Below are 13654 nucleotides of genomic sequence, written 5' to 3'. Positions count from 1 at the left end.
TGTTATTGGCGTCGTGGAAAAAATCCTGAATTTTTCGACTGTGGCTTCGCTTCGCTAACCTGATGGCACGGTTCAAGTTGGCTCTCGCTGTCCTCAGTGCCTCCTTGTCGCCAGACTTGAAGGCTGCGTCCCGTGCTCGCAGCGCATGACATACCTCCTCAGTCATCCAGGGTCGCTGCTTGGCTCGGGTGGTGCTGACGTCCTCGGTGCATTTGTTAATGTAGGCTGACACAGTCATGGCGTACTCATCAATGGCGATCTGATTGTCATATGTCGCAGCTGATCTGAACATGTCCCAGTCAGAGCACTCAAAGCAGTCCTGGAGCGCCTTACCCACGATACCGCACGCTGCCACATCCAGAAGTTCTCAGACGACACCGCCATTGTTGGATATGTTTCGGAGGAGAACGATCTGGAATACAGGACGGTCATCAAGGACTTTGTCAGCTGGTGTGAGCTCAGCCAGCTTCAGCTGAACACCAGCAAGCAGAACGAGTTGATTGTGCGCTTCGGGAGGACAGCACCCCACGTCACTCCGGTTAACATCCAGGGATCTGACATTGAGGAAGTAGAGAACTACAAATTCCTGGGTGTTCGCCCTAACAACAAACTGGAGTAGACTGATCACACCAACGCCATGTATAAGAAGGACCAGAGTCGCCTCCACCTGCTGCGGAGACTGAGGTCCTTCGGTATGTGCAGGGCTCTTCTATGACTCTGTGGTGGCCTCAGCCATCCTCTAAGCTGTGGTCTGCTGGGGTGGGGGCAGTACGGACCAGGACAGGGGGAGACTGAATAAGATGGTCAGGAGAGCGAGCTCTGTCGTGGGCTGTCCCCTGCACTCCATTGAGGTTGTGGGTGAGAGGAGGACTTGATTAAGATGAAATACATTATGGACTACACCTCTCACCCCCTCCATAACATTGTGCGGTCCTTGAGCAGCTCCTTTAGCAGCAGACTATTACACCCACGGTGTAGGAAGGAACGATTCTGCAGGTCCTTCCTTCCCTCTGCTGTCAGACTCTACAACATGCGTGGCACCTGATAGAATTGTGTTTCGTCTCTCCTAGCGGCACTTGTCTTTCTGTTTATCCTTTTTGAAATTTGTCACTTGTTTTTCTTGCACTCGTATGCGCTGCTGTGACAAGTAAATTTCCCCGCTGTGTGATGAATAAAGTTCTATCATCATCACATAGGACATTTCACATTTTCCTGATAAAAAAAATATATATAAACTGAGGTTGAAATGAAAATGGACCATCATCACCTTTGTATCCATTGAACTTGACTCACTCTGGGTGTGAATTCCCATGATATATTTTTGTATTTATTTACTTATGAGTTCCCTCAACACAATACCTGTTCTACCTAAACAAATCAATTGGATGCATTGAATTATGCATCTTTTACATACTTTTTGTGTGTTGATTTTCAGTCATTGTATTTACTATTTTTTTTTTATTTCTGGCATTCCGAGAAAAATAAAACAAATATGCCATCAGACTCTAGATATTTATTCAAGTGCTTTACAAGGCACCAACATCTTTAAAGCCATTGCTTACACAAGTCACACATTCACTATAGCCATCAATAGTGAAGGTTAAGCTGCAATGCATCTGGCAAATTGACAACTTTAGAAAGATAACGCAAGAGCTTGAGTTCACCATGTTTAATTCAGCACACCAGTTGGGAATCAGTAAAGTTACGAATCAAGCCCATCAAGTTTTCCATCCTTAAACATCAAATTGCCGTAATTCAACATGGAAAATGCCAGCCAAGTAAAGTCATGACATGATTTAACACATGGTATGTGCCGGAGATACAAGGTTTGGAATGTGTTGGGTTCCTTCTCAGCTCCAATTTGATCAACCTGGACTTTGGACTGGTTGACATTTTGTAAACGTTTTTTTGATAAACAATTCACTCAAAAACAGTGTTTAGCAAAGCAATATCTCACATATACAGTAATCGAATGTGAAGAGGAACAAGTAAGTTTCCATCAGCAAGTAGTAACCAGATCACACAATAGGTTCTGCTAACTATGCAATAAGAGTTAACTGAAACCTGCCTGACAAGTTGGGTAAAAAGATGAACAAACGTGATAACATCAAGCCAAAGTGTGCAGTCTTCTTCAGTTGGCAAATCTCTGGCGCACAGCATTGGCAATATTCTTTGCACTGATGTTATAGATGTCCAAAAGCTCTTGGGGCTTCCCGCTGCGAGGGACACCAGTGACTGCCAGACGGGTCACCACAATGCCCGGCTCATCGCCCACTGCTGACAACACTGCTTCTCCGAGACCACCTGTGCAAAAGTGTAGACTGTCAAAGACCCAAACAACACTCATGCAGACAATAGAAGGCAACACGCACTACTCACCCTCCTTGTAGTGGTCCTCTACTGTGATGATGTGTCCTCCTGTGGCTTTTGCATTTGCCAGAATTGTGTCCGCATCCAAAGGCTTGATAGTGAATGGATCAATCACACGAATGCTTTTCCCTAATCAAGAATTAAAAATCAATCCAGAGCTTTTTGTTTTTATATAAATTAACTTTGGCAACTGCAATCCCATTTACACAAAGAACCACAAGGGGGCAGTGCAGGATTACCTTCACTTTCTAGCATGTCAGCAGCAGACAGAGCCTCATGCAAAGTGACTCCAGCTCCAATCACAGTCACCAGATCATTGTCTGACTTGCGTACAACCTGGTGAGGATTACATTTCATTACTCAGTAACTCAGCACACACATTATGCCACATAAGGATAACTACTCACCTTGGCTTCACCGAGCTTAAAAGGCTCAGATGCAGAGTAGATGACAGGAGTATCAGGCCTGCTGGTACGGATGAAACACATACCCTGAAGGAAATAAATTAAATGTTAAAAGAAAAGTTGGCAATGCATTGCTAAATAAAATATTGAACAACCTTTGTGTTAGCTGCCAACTCCACAGCTCTCTCGGTGGCCACCGCATCACTGGGGTAAAACACTGTGCAGGTTGGGATGGCACGGAACATTGCCAGGTCCTCGAGTGCCATCTGAGAAGGACCATCCTCACCTAGGGTTATAGACACATCAGGACATTGTTTAGTGCCCGGTCAAGAAAGAAGAAAAAAAAAATATATCTCACCAATAGAGACGCCACAGTGGGAGCCGACAAAGTTGACATTGGACTGAGAGATGGCGCCCATCCTGATCTGGTCATAGGCTCTGGACAGGAAGGCAGCAAATGTGCTGACAAAAACCACAGCGCGGTCTCGAGCAGCGCAGCCAATGGCTACTCCCACCTGCAGCAGCAAACAAAGAAAATACAAGTTGAGGTCATATTGTTCAGTGTTCATCGCAGGGAACTTTTAATCTCTTTTACCATGTTCTGCTCAGCAATGAAACATTCAATGAAGCGGTCAGGGAAAGCTTTCTGGAAGGTTATTGAAAATGTGGAGTTTTTGGTGTCCCCATCGAGGGCCACCACTCTCTTGCTGGATCGACCCAGTTTAACCAGCGCATTGCCGTACGCACGTCTTGTTGCCATCTAACAAAGAAGGTCAAACAAATTAATGATCTAATAAATACAGAAAAGTCATCTTCGAATGACAAGCACTGAAATAAAGTTGAGACAAGTGTGAATGAACTAAAACTGTACCTTTTCGCCAGCCTTGTATGTTGGCGGTTCAGACAGGTAGATTGTGCTTAGGTCTGCGGGTGAGACGTCAGCTTTGGGAAGCTCAGGACACAAGGTCTTCTTGGGGTTTTGTATTTGCCCATTTAGATTATTCAAAAGTCCATCCACCATGTCCTTTGGAATGGGCTTTCCATGCCAGTTCAATTCATCCTCGATACCTTGCAAAAAAGGTATAAACAAAGCATTGAAAAAAATATATACTAAGTGGAAGGCAAAATAATGAATGTGCACGCTATGAAACCCCCTGCCTACCTTTGAGGCCTTTTCCCTTGTATGTCTTGGCAACAATGCAAGTGGGCCTGTCCCGAGTCTGCTGAGCGTCCGCGAACGCGCGACAAAGCGCTTCCACATCGTGCCCATCCACAACAATGGCATTCCACCTACAAAGAAAACGGAGAAAAACAAAAAGAGAAACATGGAGGAAAAAAAATTAAAATCAAAGCCTTAAATATGCCACAGCCCAGGTAAACAAAACTTACTACAAAAAGGCAACCTGAAGATTATGATATTCAATCCAAGAATCTAATGCTCTTACATTACATACATCCCCCACCGCCTGTTGTCTTCTGGGTTAGAGCAACGCTGGCGTCAGACCTGTTGACTGCCGCTTCTGTCCCGGACCGTGTCCGTTACTTGTTTTTCGTTTTCCCGTTTTAAGTGCACCCGTCTCTTATTTTTCTCGTGTTGTCTTCCGTCCACCTCGCATCCCCGCAGCTCTGCTCTCACCTATCTGTTTCATCTCCCTCGGACTACCAGCTACGTTAGCCAGCTAGCCAACAGCCAACTGGCCAAAACCACCACCAGACCCTCCTGCCTCCCGACTCGGAGCCTGTGGCCGCCTGCTGTGGACTCGACGGTAGCTCTGGCCCGGCTCTCTAGCCTTCCGTGCGGCGTCCTCGGGGGACGGTCTCCACTCCCTGCGGGCTCGCCAACCGTAGCTCTGCTGTGTGCCGCCATGCTGCGTTGGGGCCTGCCGTTCGAGCGGGTGCAGTCGAGGTCGACCGGCATCACCACCTGGTCCACTGCTGCTTCCACACGAGGCTGGGATCCTTCGCCGTCGCCGCTACATCTGGACCGGCACTTCCCCGATGGCTCACCCATGTCCTCTTTTTGGACTACCAACCCCCCGTCACCCCCACCTCCCGTACTGGCAACCTCAACAACCTCCACTCCCGCCCCTCCTGCTCCTCCATCCATCTCCTTCGCACTGCTGACCGATGTCCTGGTAACTATAACCTATTGTTTCTCCCCCCCCGCACCCTTTTTATTCCCTGTAAAGCGTCTTTGGGACATTGAAAAGCGCTATATAAATTGAATGAATTATTATTATTATTATTATAGTAGTTTAAATTCTATTTTGAGACTTTAGCGGCAACTAACCCAAAAGCTTCGCAGCGCTTTCGATAGATGTCCATTTCATGCTGAAGAGGCGCGGGATCGCTCTGACCCAGCCGGTTGACATCCATGATAGCCACCAGGTTGTCCAGCTTGTAGTAGGCGGCAAAGGCCATGGCCTCCCACACTGAGCCCTCTGAGCACTCTCCATCACCCATCATGCAGTACACGCGGTAACTTAAAAAAAAAAATTCGGAGAGTTAGCAATATACAAGCACACCATTAAAAAAATAATTATAATTTACACCTATTCACCTGGCCATGTCAAACATCTTTCCAGTGTATGCCATGCCACAGGCAGCGCTGAGACCCTGCCCTAGCGATCCCGTTGCCACGTCAACAAAGGGCAGTTTCTGGTTAAATTTAAACAATACACACAATGCACGTCTTTGTCACGTTCAATGAGCTCAAAATGAAATGATGTGCAAGGCAAGAGGCGCTTACTGGTGTGGGGTGCCCCTCCAGGTCGCTGTCAATCTTGCGCAGGTTGAGAAGGTCCGACTCCTTCACAAAGCCGGCCTCAGCCCAGGCAGCGTACAGGATTGGCGCGGCATGACCCTTAAGAAAGGAAGCGGGAGTTCTGTATGGCACTTCTAACACGCAACATGTAATGAATGCTCAGCGCTCAAAGATGTGCGCATAAAAACCTTGGAGAGAACAAAGCGGTCATTGCAAGGGTTGCCGGGGTCGTCGGTTTTGTAGCGCATGGTGTGGAAGAAGAGCACAGACATGAGCTCAGCGGCACTGCAACATGACGTGGGGTGGCTGAGGAGGAAGATAAAATGTGACAATCAATACACTTGTAAAAATGCAGCACAAAACATGCAAACTTTACAGATCATTAAAATGGTTCTGTTTAATCTGAACGTGTTAGATCACAGTTTTGATTTGCATTGTTTCACACGTGATAGAACATTCTTTGAAGTTTTGTGAGAACATCACCACCAAGTCAGAGCATTGTTACATTTTCCGTTTCCACTTTAGACTTTAAAAAGATGACCACATGCAAACTTGAGAAACTGTTAGATGCTGAAACAGTGGTCAAAGTATTGTAAGAATATTTTGAAATCCTCTGTACTCAACAGCATCTCAGCTTCCCTATGTGGCTTGCATTTCAAACGGCATCATTTCAACCAAACTTGCAACATGCCAAATTATCGGCCGTTATGGTTCGGCTCCTCCTTTACTACAGAATTCAAATTTACCCACTCTGGTTTTGCCAAGCGGTGACCTGGTGGGAAATAAGTGAAATTAAAAGACAGGAACATGATTTCAAAATTGTGGTCCACACTAAGCAAAAAAGCGCTAGAAATCAAGCACATGAAGTATTGTGCTTGACAAGGAAATACTGAATTGCCGACAAAACCTGTTTGAGGTGACTTCCAAGAAGGAAGTGTCACGGTTTGCATAGAGCAGCACTGCTTGTTGCATACACAAAGTAATGACGCACTACTAGTCAATCGCACTGCATACACTTACACAATTCGAACATCTCTGCCATTACAACCATTCAGATCTGTGTGAGTGCAAACTACAAACTACTCTGTCTACGACATTAATTGCTTTTACAGCATGAGATAATCAGGCACAAGTATTTTTGCTAAGTAACATTGTTATGCGCAATTAACTTCTGTATTCAGCAAAAAAAAGTCAAAGCACTGCCTTCCAGTTCAGATGTATATATTCCAATTTTGGGCAGAAAACAAAAAGACTATAAATGGGGCGATTTAATTAAAATACATGCACACGATGGTTAGAGTAAATAAAGACGAAAACAAATATTGGTCATTTGGCCGATGTCTGAATGGGCATATTCAGCCGGCCTCAGACATTTTTCGTTGAAAATTATGCGCAAAACTTGAATTGATCCGCGATAAATTTGTTATCATTATGTCATCAACCTGCACTCACGCTCGTTAACACCAAGTCCAATGTTGTCCGGGTTTGGTCACGTGACCGCAACACATGACGCTGATTGCTCGAAGATTCACTCCGGATTGTACTGACCCGAAAACGAAAATGCTAACCGCCTGGCATGCAGCTGTGGTTTTGAGACACCACGTGGTGTATCAGGAGATAGAAATACATTTAAAGAAACTTTGCCATACAAAAAAGAAAACTACTGCAATCCATTATAGTGCGTCATCACCGCCTGGGTCATTGTGGCGTAACGTAACTAACCGATAACACGGCCACTCAGAAGGATTGAACGCATGGCTAATGACCGTTTTTAATTTTTTTTTTTACACATTCTACTGAAATGCAACACGTGCTGCAAGGCCCACAAGGAGCCACGTGATCTTAAGCATGACAATGGCCGGCGATCAACTCGTACGTAGCGTCAAAATAGCTCAAAAAGCCTGTTTGATAAGTTTACCCGGAGTTGGAGGCACATGTCGCTTTGATGGAGTGAATTCGCAGCTTGTTGGCGACGTCCTTCAGCTCCTGCATAGTTGCTTTGTCGGGCATGGTTGGGTTTGTCTTCCTTGTGAGCGTCGGAGTTGCTTAATGAAATGTGTTACTGGTATTCAGTAATTTAACGCTTCGACTTCCCGGTGTCGTTGGTTCGGTGCTGACCCACGCCGAAAGCGTCCGTTCAAGAGGAGGACAGGGGTGTCGGAAGTGAGGGGATTTAACTGCACTCAAACCCCGCCCACCAAACGTCATCACTCAATAAGCGGAAGTAACTTCTGTAAACCATAAAGACACCAGAAATAGAAAAGTGGTAATACAAGTACTCACACGATGTACTTAGTGCACAAGTATAGATATTTAGGTGGGAAGAAAATGTTTTATTGTTTTTTTTTTTGGTTACTTAATTTTGGGGTCATTTCTCCGTAAGTTGCCTTTTAACGGACCAGAGGTCACTAACCTAAAAAAAAAAGTTTCTTGGCTACTGATTAATGAGAAATACTATTAGATTCTGAAATTAATAATACATCACCAAAAATAACCTTTAGTTATCATTAATTGTTTATATTTGCATGTAAGACTCTTATGTTAAATATTTCATATAATAAAGATTAATAATGAAACAAAAGAAATCAAGGTGCAACACTATGTTCCTGAACATCTCTTTCAAATGATCACTTAAACATGTATAGCCTAGGAAATCCCAATGTCCCTTCAACTGATGCTCTAATTTGATGACAGGCAAACAAGCTACGTTATTCCCAAAGGCATTGTGTTTGTGACCCCTTCCAACACAAACTGCACATTCTTCCTCTCTCAGAGAACCGGTTAAGTTGCATATGGTCAAATTACAAGTACAACTGCACCCACTTCCTTTAAGATGGAATTGGAAAATGAGCAACAACTCAATGATGAGGTATGCAAATGTAGTAACAACATTCATATTTTCCAGTCATCAGGAACACTCGAATGTCCATCTGTGTGTATGACCACTACTATGATACTACTGCATTGTCCCTTTAAAAATGCGGCTGGATAGCTGCCAACAGGGAAATGGTCCAAAAAATTGCTGAGTCATCATTACACAGAGACGTATAAATAAGTAACAATGAAGATTAACCCTTACAATTACTGCAGGATTCAAAGCATTTCTACATATACATCTATCCCCAACTAGTATTTTCCAGGAAGTGGAGCAACTATTACAAATGTTTGATTTAGGCTGTTTCCTCTTTGAGTTCCTGAAATGACACAACACATACCGTGAACAAACTTTCCCTGAAGATGCAATAGAGGAAGAAAGAGATTTATTTTAAATACCTTAATTGTCTTCCACGCCTCAGCCCTCTCCTCCAGGGAGACAGGCTCTTTATCAAGGCGCTCTAGTTTTGGAATGAGAGTTAGGACATATGGCCGGTAATCTGTGGTCCCGTCCAGCGGATTCTCTGAGAGAACCACCACTCGCAGGGTTGCAGACACCTGGCCAAGAGCCAGTAGACAGGTCTCATCAAGGAAGTCGTTGCTTCTGCGGGAGAGAGTGATAACCCGGCACAATGCTTTCTTTCACTTCTTCGTTTTGTAGCTTAACTGCATACCTGACGTTGAGATATTGGAGACATTTCATGTTGGCGCTGAGTCCATCTAGATTAGCAAGTTTGTTGTTGCGGAGATGGAGAGTGGTGAGGTTCTCTAACGTCTCTATACCCTCAAGAGTTGTAATAAGATTGTGGGCCTGGAATGCAGAGAAAACTCGATTACAAAAGCAAGGACTGTGTTTTCTAGACAAGCATTACAAACAGACTTTTTATTTTTTTACCAGATATAATCGCCGCAAATTGGGAAGGTTGATCCCACTAGTTGTAGTCAAGCGGTTTCCTCTCAGCTCCAAAGTAGCCAGTTTCGAAAAAAGGCAACTCTCAAGGCCATTTAATCGCTCAATACGATTCCCTGCAAGAAAGGGAAAGGACACACTTGACTCGCAGAAAATACTCAGCTCGTGTTTTGTCACTTAATCAGATGAAACCACCAGGCCAACCTGAAAGATTGAGACTTTCCAAAGCTAGTCCAACAAGACCTTGCACCTCAGTAAGCCGGTTTGCTGCCATACTCAGCCACTGCAGGTAGGCCAGTTGAGAAAAGGTTTCTCCTTGGAAGCATGTTACGTAATTCCTGTCAATCTAAGAAATAGTCCAGTTTGAGCTTCAGTTTGAGTAGAAGCATTAGAGTGGATGTTAGAATCGCATCTTTTCTTCTTGAGAAGAAAAAGATCTTGCCTTGAGCCAAAGAAGCTGAGTGAGGGATGATAGAGGTGAAAGGTCGGAAATACGGTTGTTGGACACATCCATGAAGCGAAGGTGAACATAATCGCTGATTGCAGCGATGTCGCTTAGTCTTCTACATGGAGTACAAGCAAAGAAGTGGAGGTTTAAAGCACAGAAATGGAAGTTGAGGACTGAAGAAATTTACTATTGTTGGGAATTTTGCCTTCTTACTTGTCCTTCAAGATGACTTTAATAAATGCGTGTCTCAATCCATTCCCTGTTCGGCACAGCAAAGACAGACCTGGGACTATAATATCGTGATCCAAAGGGCGAATCTGGTGATAAAACAAAGGAAACTTATGCTATACAGATTTCAGGGAGAAAGAGGGTACATGCTGAACAATTGTTTTGACAATTTGTAGGTTAGTCATGGGATTATATGCATGCAGTCAACAAAGACATTCTGAGAGGGCCCTTGATTAATTTTTGAGGAGGAAAGAAACTGATTAAACATTCAATATACATACAAATGCTAAAATAAAATATGGGGGGTGGGGGGTGGGGGTTCTGTACATTCCTATGCACTGAAAATGTATTATCGTGATTATTGAGGGTGTATTTTGGCCATTATTAAAAGAGCATTTTAGTTCATACATCTGGTTTGGAAGAGTGCGCTCCCAAACTACCGTATTGTCCGCCCTATAAGGCGCACCTAAAAACCTAAATTTTTATCAAAAGTCAACAGTGCGCCTTATAGCCCGGTGCGCCTTATATATGGATCAAGTGATGAATTTGTTGATCCATACTGGTTGTACACAGTGCTCTGCCAAAATGTTTTAGTACGTTTTAGTACGACTAGTAAATTACAAGGTCGCATCGCTTCCCAGCATTACGGTAACTGTAGTCCGGGGGCGTCACCGAATAGCTGTTGTACCCGCGAGGCTACTTCATTTCAAAATAGGCTGCTCCGTTAATGTTTCGAGTAAATCTACGGATCGATATGGAAGGGAAACATAGGTAAGTAGTACCAATGCGTTAGATCGAACTTTAGTCAGTTCTGATCATTTTATAGGAGATCGTTTGAGAGACGCGATTGTTTGTTTACACTTTGCTGAGGCTCATGGGAGATTGCGAGCTGAGGCTCTTAGGAAATTGCGGATGGCTAATGCTATAACGATAGCTGCTATACGCGCGAGGCTATTTCATGTCAAAATAGGCTGCTCTGTTCATGTTTCGAGTAATTCTACGGATCGATATGGAAGGGAAACATAGGTAAGTAGTACCAATGCGTTAGATCGAACTTTAGTCAGTTCTGATCATTTTATAGGAGCTCGTTTGAGAGACGCGATTGTTTACACTTTGCTGACGCTCATGGGAGATTGCGAGCTGAGGCTCATAGGAAATTGCGGATGGCTAATGCTATAACGATAGCTGCTATACGCGCGAGGCTATTTCATGTCAAAATAGGCCGCTCTGTTCATGTTTCGAGTAAATCTACGGATCGATATGGAAGGGAAACATAGGTAAGTTGTACCAATGCGTTAGATCGAACTTTAGTCAGTTCTGATCATTTTATAGGAGCTCGTTTGAGAGACGCGATTGTTTGTTTACACTTTGCTGAGGCTCATGAGAGATTGCCAGCTGAGGGTCATTGTTTTTTGCGGATGGCTAATGCTATAACGATAGCTGCTATACGCGCGAGGCTATTTCATGTCAAAATAGGCTGCTCTGTTCATGTTTCGAGTAATTCTACGGATTGATATGGAAGGGAATCGTAGGTAAGTAGTACCAATGCGTTAGATCGAACTTTGGTCAGTTCTGATCATTTTATAGGAGCTCGTTTGAGAGACGCGATTGTTTGTTTACACTTTGCTGAGGCTCATGGGAGATTGCAAGCTGAGGGTCATTGGTTTTTGCGGATGGCTAATGCTATAACGATAGCTGCTATACGCGCGAGGCTATTTCATGTCAAAATAGGCTGCTCTGTTCATGTTTCGAGTAATTCTACGGATTGATATGGAAGGGAATCATAGGTAAGTAGTACCAATGCGTTAGATCGAACTTTGGTCAGTTCTGATCATTTTATAGGCACTCGTTTGAGAGACGCGATTGTTTACACTTTGCTGAGGCTCATGGGAGATTGCGAGCTGAGGCTCTTAGGAAATTGCGGATGGCTAATGCTATAACGATAGCTGCTATACGCGCGAGGCTATTTCATGTCAAAATAGGCTGCTCTGTTAATGTTTCGAGTAATTCTACGGATCGATATGGAAGGGAAACATAGGTAAGTAGTACCAATATTTAGATCGAACTTTAGTCAGTTCTGATCATTTTATAGGAGCTCGTTTGAGAGACGCGATTGTTTACACTTTGCTGAGGCTCATGGGAGATTGCGAGCTGAGGCTCATAGGAAATCGCGGATGGCTAATGCTATAACGATAGCTGCTATACGCGCGAGGCTATTTCATGTCAAAATAGGCCGCGCTGTTAATGTTTCGAGTAAATCTACGGATCGATATGGAAGGGAAACATAGGTAAGTAGTACCAATGCGTTAGATTGAACTTTAGTCAGTTCCAATCATTTTATAGGAGATTGTTTGAGAAACGCGATTGTTTACAGAGGGCTCGTTGGTTATTGGCTAGTGGGTGCAGACCGCAACCTTAGTCTACCTCAGTTTGTTGCAGTAAAGCTTCTATTTTATGCGCCTTATAGGCCGGTGCGCCTTATATATGGACAAAGTTTTAAAATGGGCCGTTCATTGAAGGTGCGCCTTATACCCCGGTGCGCCTTATAGGGCGGAAAATACGGTAATTAGGGTGACCAGATTTGGGTTTCTGAAAGAGTGGACACCTTTTTTGGGAGGGGGCGAGGTCATTTTTAGGGGGCGGGGTCTTTTTTTGTTTGGAGGGGGTGTCATATGTTGCATTTATTAGCCCGTCACAGAAAGACCTGGAACTTTGTGGCAATTCTATTGACAATGTACTGTACATGTATTATGTTTGAGGCAGTCCAACAAAATCCCGGACGATTTTTGAAATTCCCCCCGGACGTCTTTTTAGGGCTCAAAAGTAGGACATGTCCGGGAAAAAGAGGAAGAAAGAGGACGTCTGGTCCCTACCTTAATAAAAAACTATAGCTATTGGGATTCTTTTTATTAAGCCAGGTGGAGTGACTGGTGAAAAAAAAGAAAACGAAAAAGTCGCCTATACGAACTCCAACGGACATGCGCATACACAGCAACATATGCTGATCGTTTCGCAAACTACATTTATTCTCCAATATAAATAGCCAATTAAAACTTATGATAGTAATGGTCACCTTGCGATTAGATTTTGGTTGTAGTTGGTTGATTTAAAATCTCAAGCAGTCGGTGGGATTATAACCGCTTTTACCTCTACAGCTTCTTCGTCCTCGTCTTGATTTTCTTCCGTGTTGTCCACATCCGACGACCCCGAGTCCTCGTCCATTAGGGTAATTCATGGGTAATATTGTCACAGCTCTAAAGGAAACGCTAACTCTTATAAATTAAATAATTGTCCGTTAAGGTCCCGTTTCAAAGATGGGACTCCCAGTGTTGTCCGTTGCCACGGAAACCGACGCCGCCGGTATATGCAAAGTGTGTGTAACGTAAGCGTAGGTATGTTTTCTGTCAACTTCACAGTATACAATAAGGAACGGCTTCACCTTTGGTGTGTGTGTGTGTGACGTTGAATGGCTAGCAGCAGTGTATAGTACATACTGTTTCAATACAACATCACTCCAAAGAATCTACATTTTTGGTGGTGTGACAACAGTCCCATTTTGTGTAAATACTTTAGCTCATACTTTCTTTAAAAAAAAAAAAAAAAAAACTGGTACTTTGTTTCTATTCCTGGATTTAGCCTTGAAGATAGGGCATAAA

General features: G+C 43.9%; 2 protein-coding genes across 3 annotated transcripts; both read right to left on the bottom strand.

Annotated features, from left to right (window-relative positions):
* Positions 1–1498: 1498 nt before the first annotated feature.
* tktb (transketolase b) lies at positions 1499–7689 on the bottom strand. The gene is made up of 14 exons (XM_061272711.1): positions 7457–7689; positions 5727–5844; positions 5524–5637; positions 5335–5432; positions 5065–5256; positions 3937–4064; positions 3646–3842; positions 3370–3534; positions 3133–3289; positions 2930–3060; positions 2778–2861; positions 2610–2706; positions 2380–2499; positions 1499–2304 (listed from the first exon to the last, which is right to left on the bottom strand). The coding sequence occupies exons 1-14, from the start codon at positions 7546–7548 to the stop codon at positions 2132–2134; spliced, it is 1866 nt and encodes a 621-aa protein (XP_061128695.1). The 5' UTR covers positions 7549–7689; the 3' UTR covers positions 1499–2131.
* On the bottom strand, positions 7529–13577 carry lrrc23 (leucine rich repeat containing 23). Of its 2 annotated transcripts, XR_009713747.1 has the most exons (9): positions 13146–13577; positions 9984–10087; positions 9765–9885; positions 9527–9668; positions 9308–9438; positions 9087–9223; positions 8812–9016; positions 8618–8732; positions 7529–7769 (listed from the first exon to the last, which is right to left on the bottom strand). XR_009713747.1 is itself a non-coding variant. In XM_061272721.1 (8 exons), exons 1-8 carry the CDS (start codon positions 13218–13220, stop codon positions 8709–8711), a joined length of 939 nt encoding a protein of 312 aa, XP_061128705.1. In that variant the 5' UTR covers positions 13221–13577; the 3' UTR covers positions 7529–8708. The 2 variants fall into 2 exon arrangements, 1 of the variants encoding a protein (XP_061128705.1); XM_061272721.1 differs by having other exon boundaries at positions 7529–8732.
* Positions 13578–13654: the final 77 nt, after the last annotated feature.

This window comes from Syngnathus typhle, linkage group LG2 (assembly GCF_033458585.1).
Source record: "Syngnathus typhle isolate RoL2023-S1 ecotype Sweden linkage group LG2, RoL_Styp_1.0, whole genome shotgun sequence".
In the NCBI taxonomy this organism is placed as follows: Eukaryota; Metazoa; Chordata; class Actinopteri; order Syngnathiformes; family Syngnathidae; genus Syngnathus; species Syngnathus typhle.
Note: the sequence above shows the minus strand (reverse complement) of the source record. Positions and strands in the feature narration are given on the sequence as shown.

What these genes read in the sequence shown, in the direction of transcription:
- tktb (XM_061272711.1), bottom strand. Translation starts at nt 7,548, where the DNA reads ATGCCCGACAAAGCAACTATGCAGGAGCTGAAGGACGTCGCCAACAAG. An exon ending in AAGATGTTTGACATGGCCAG is followed by an intron (nt 5,257 to 5,334) that starts GTGAATAGGTGT and finishes TTTTTTTTTAAG; the next exon opens with TTACCGCGTGTACTGCATGA. An exon ending in CCACTGTGGCGTCTCTATTG is followed by an intron (nt 3,061 to 3,132) that starts GTGAGATATATT and finishes CTATAACCCTAG; the next exon opens with GTGAGGATGGTCCTTCTCAG.
- lrrc23 (XM_061272721.1), bottom strand. Translation starts at nt 13,220, where the DNA reads ATGGACGAGGACTCGGGGTCGTCGGATGTGGACAACACGGAAGAAAAT. An exon ending in GGAAAGTCTCAATCTTTCAG is followed by an intron (nt 9,439 to 9,526) that starts GTTGGCCTGGTG and finishes CCTTTCTTGCAG; the next exon opens with GGAATCGTATTGAGCGATTA. An exon ending in AGGCGTGGAAGACAATTAAG is followed by an intron (nt 8,733 to 8,811) that starts GTATTTAAAATA and finishes GTGTCATTTCAG; the next exon opens with GAACTCAAAGAGGAAACAGC.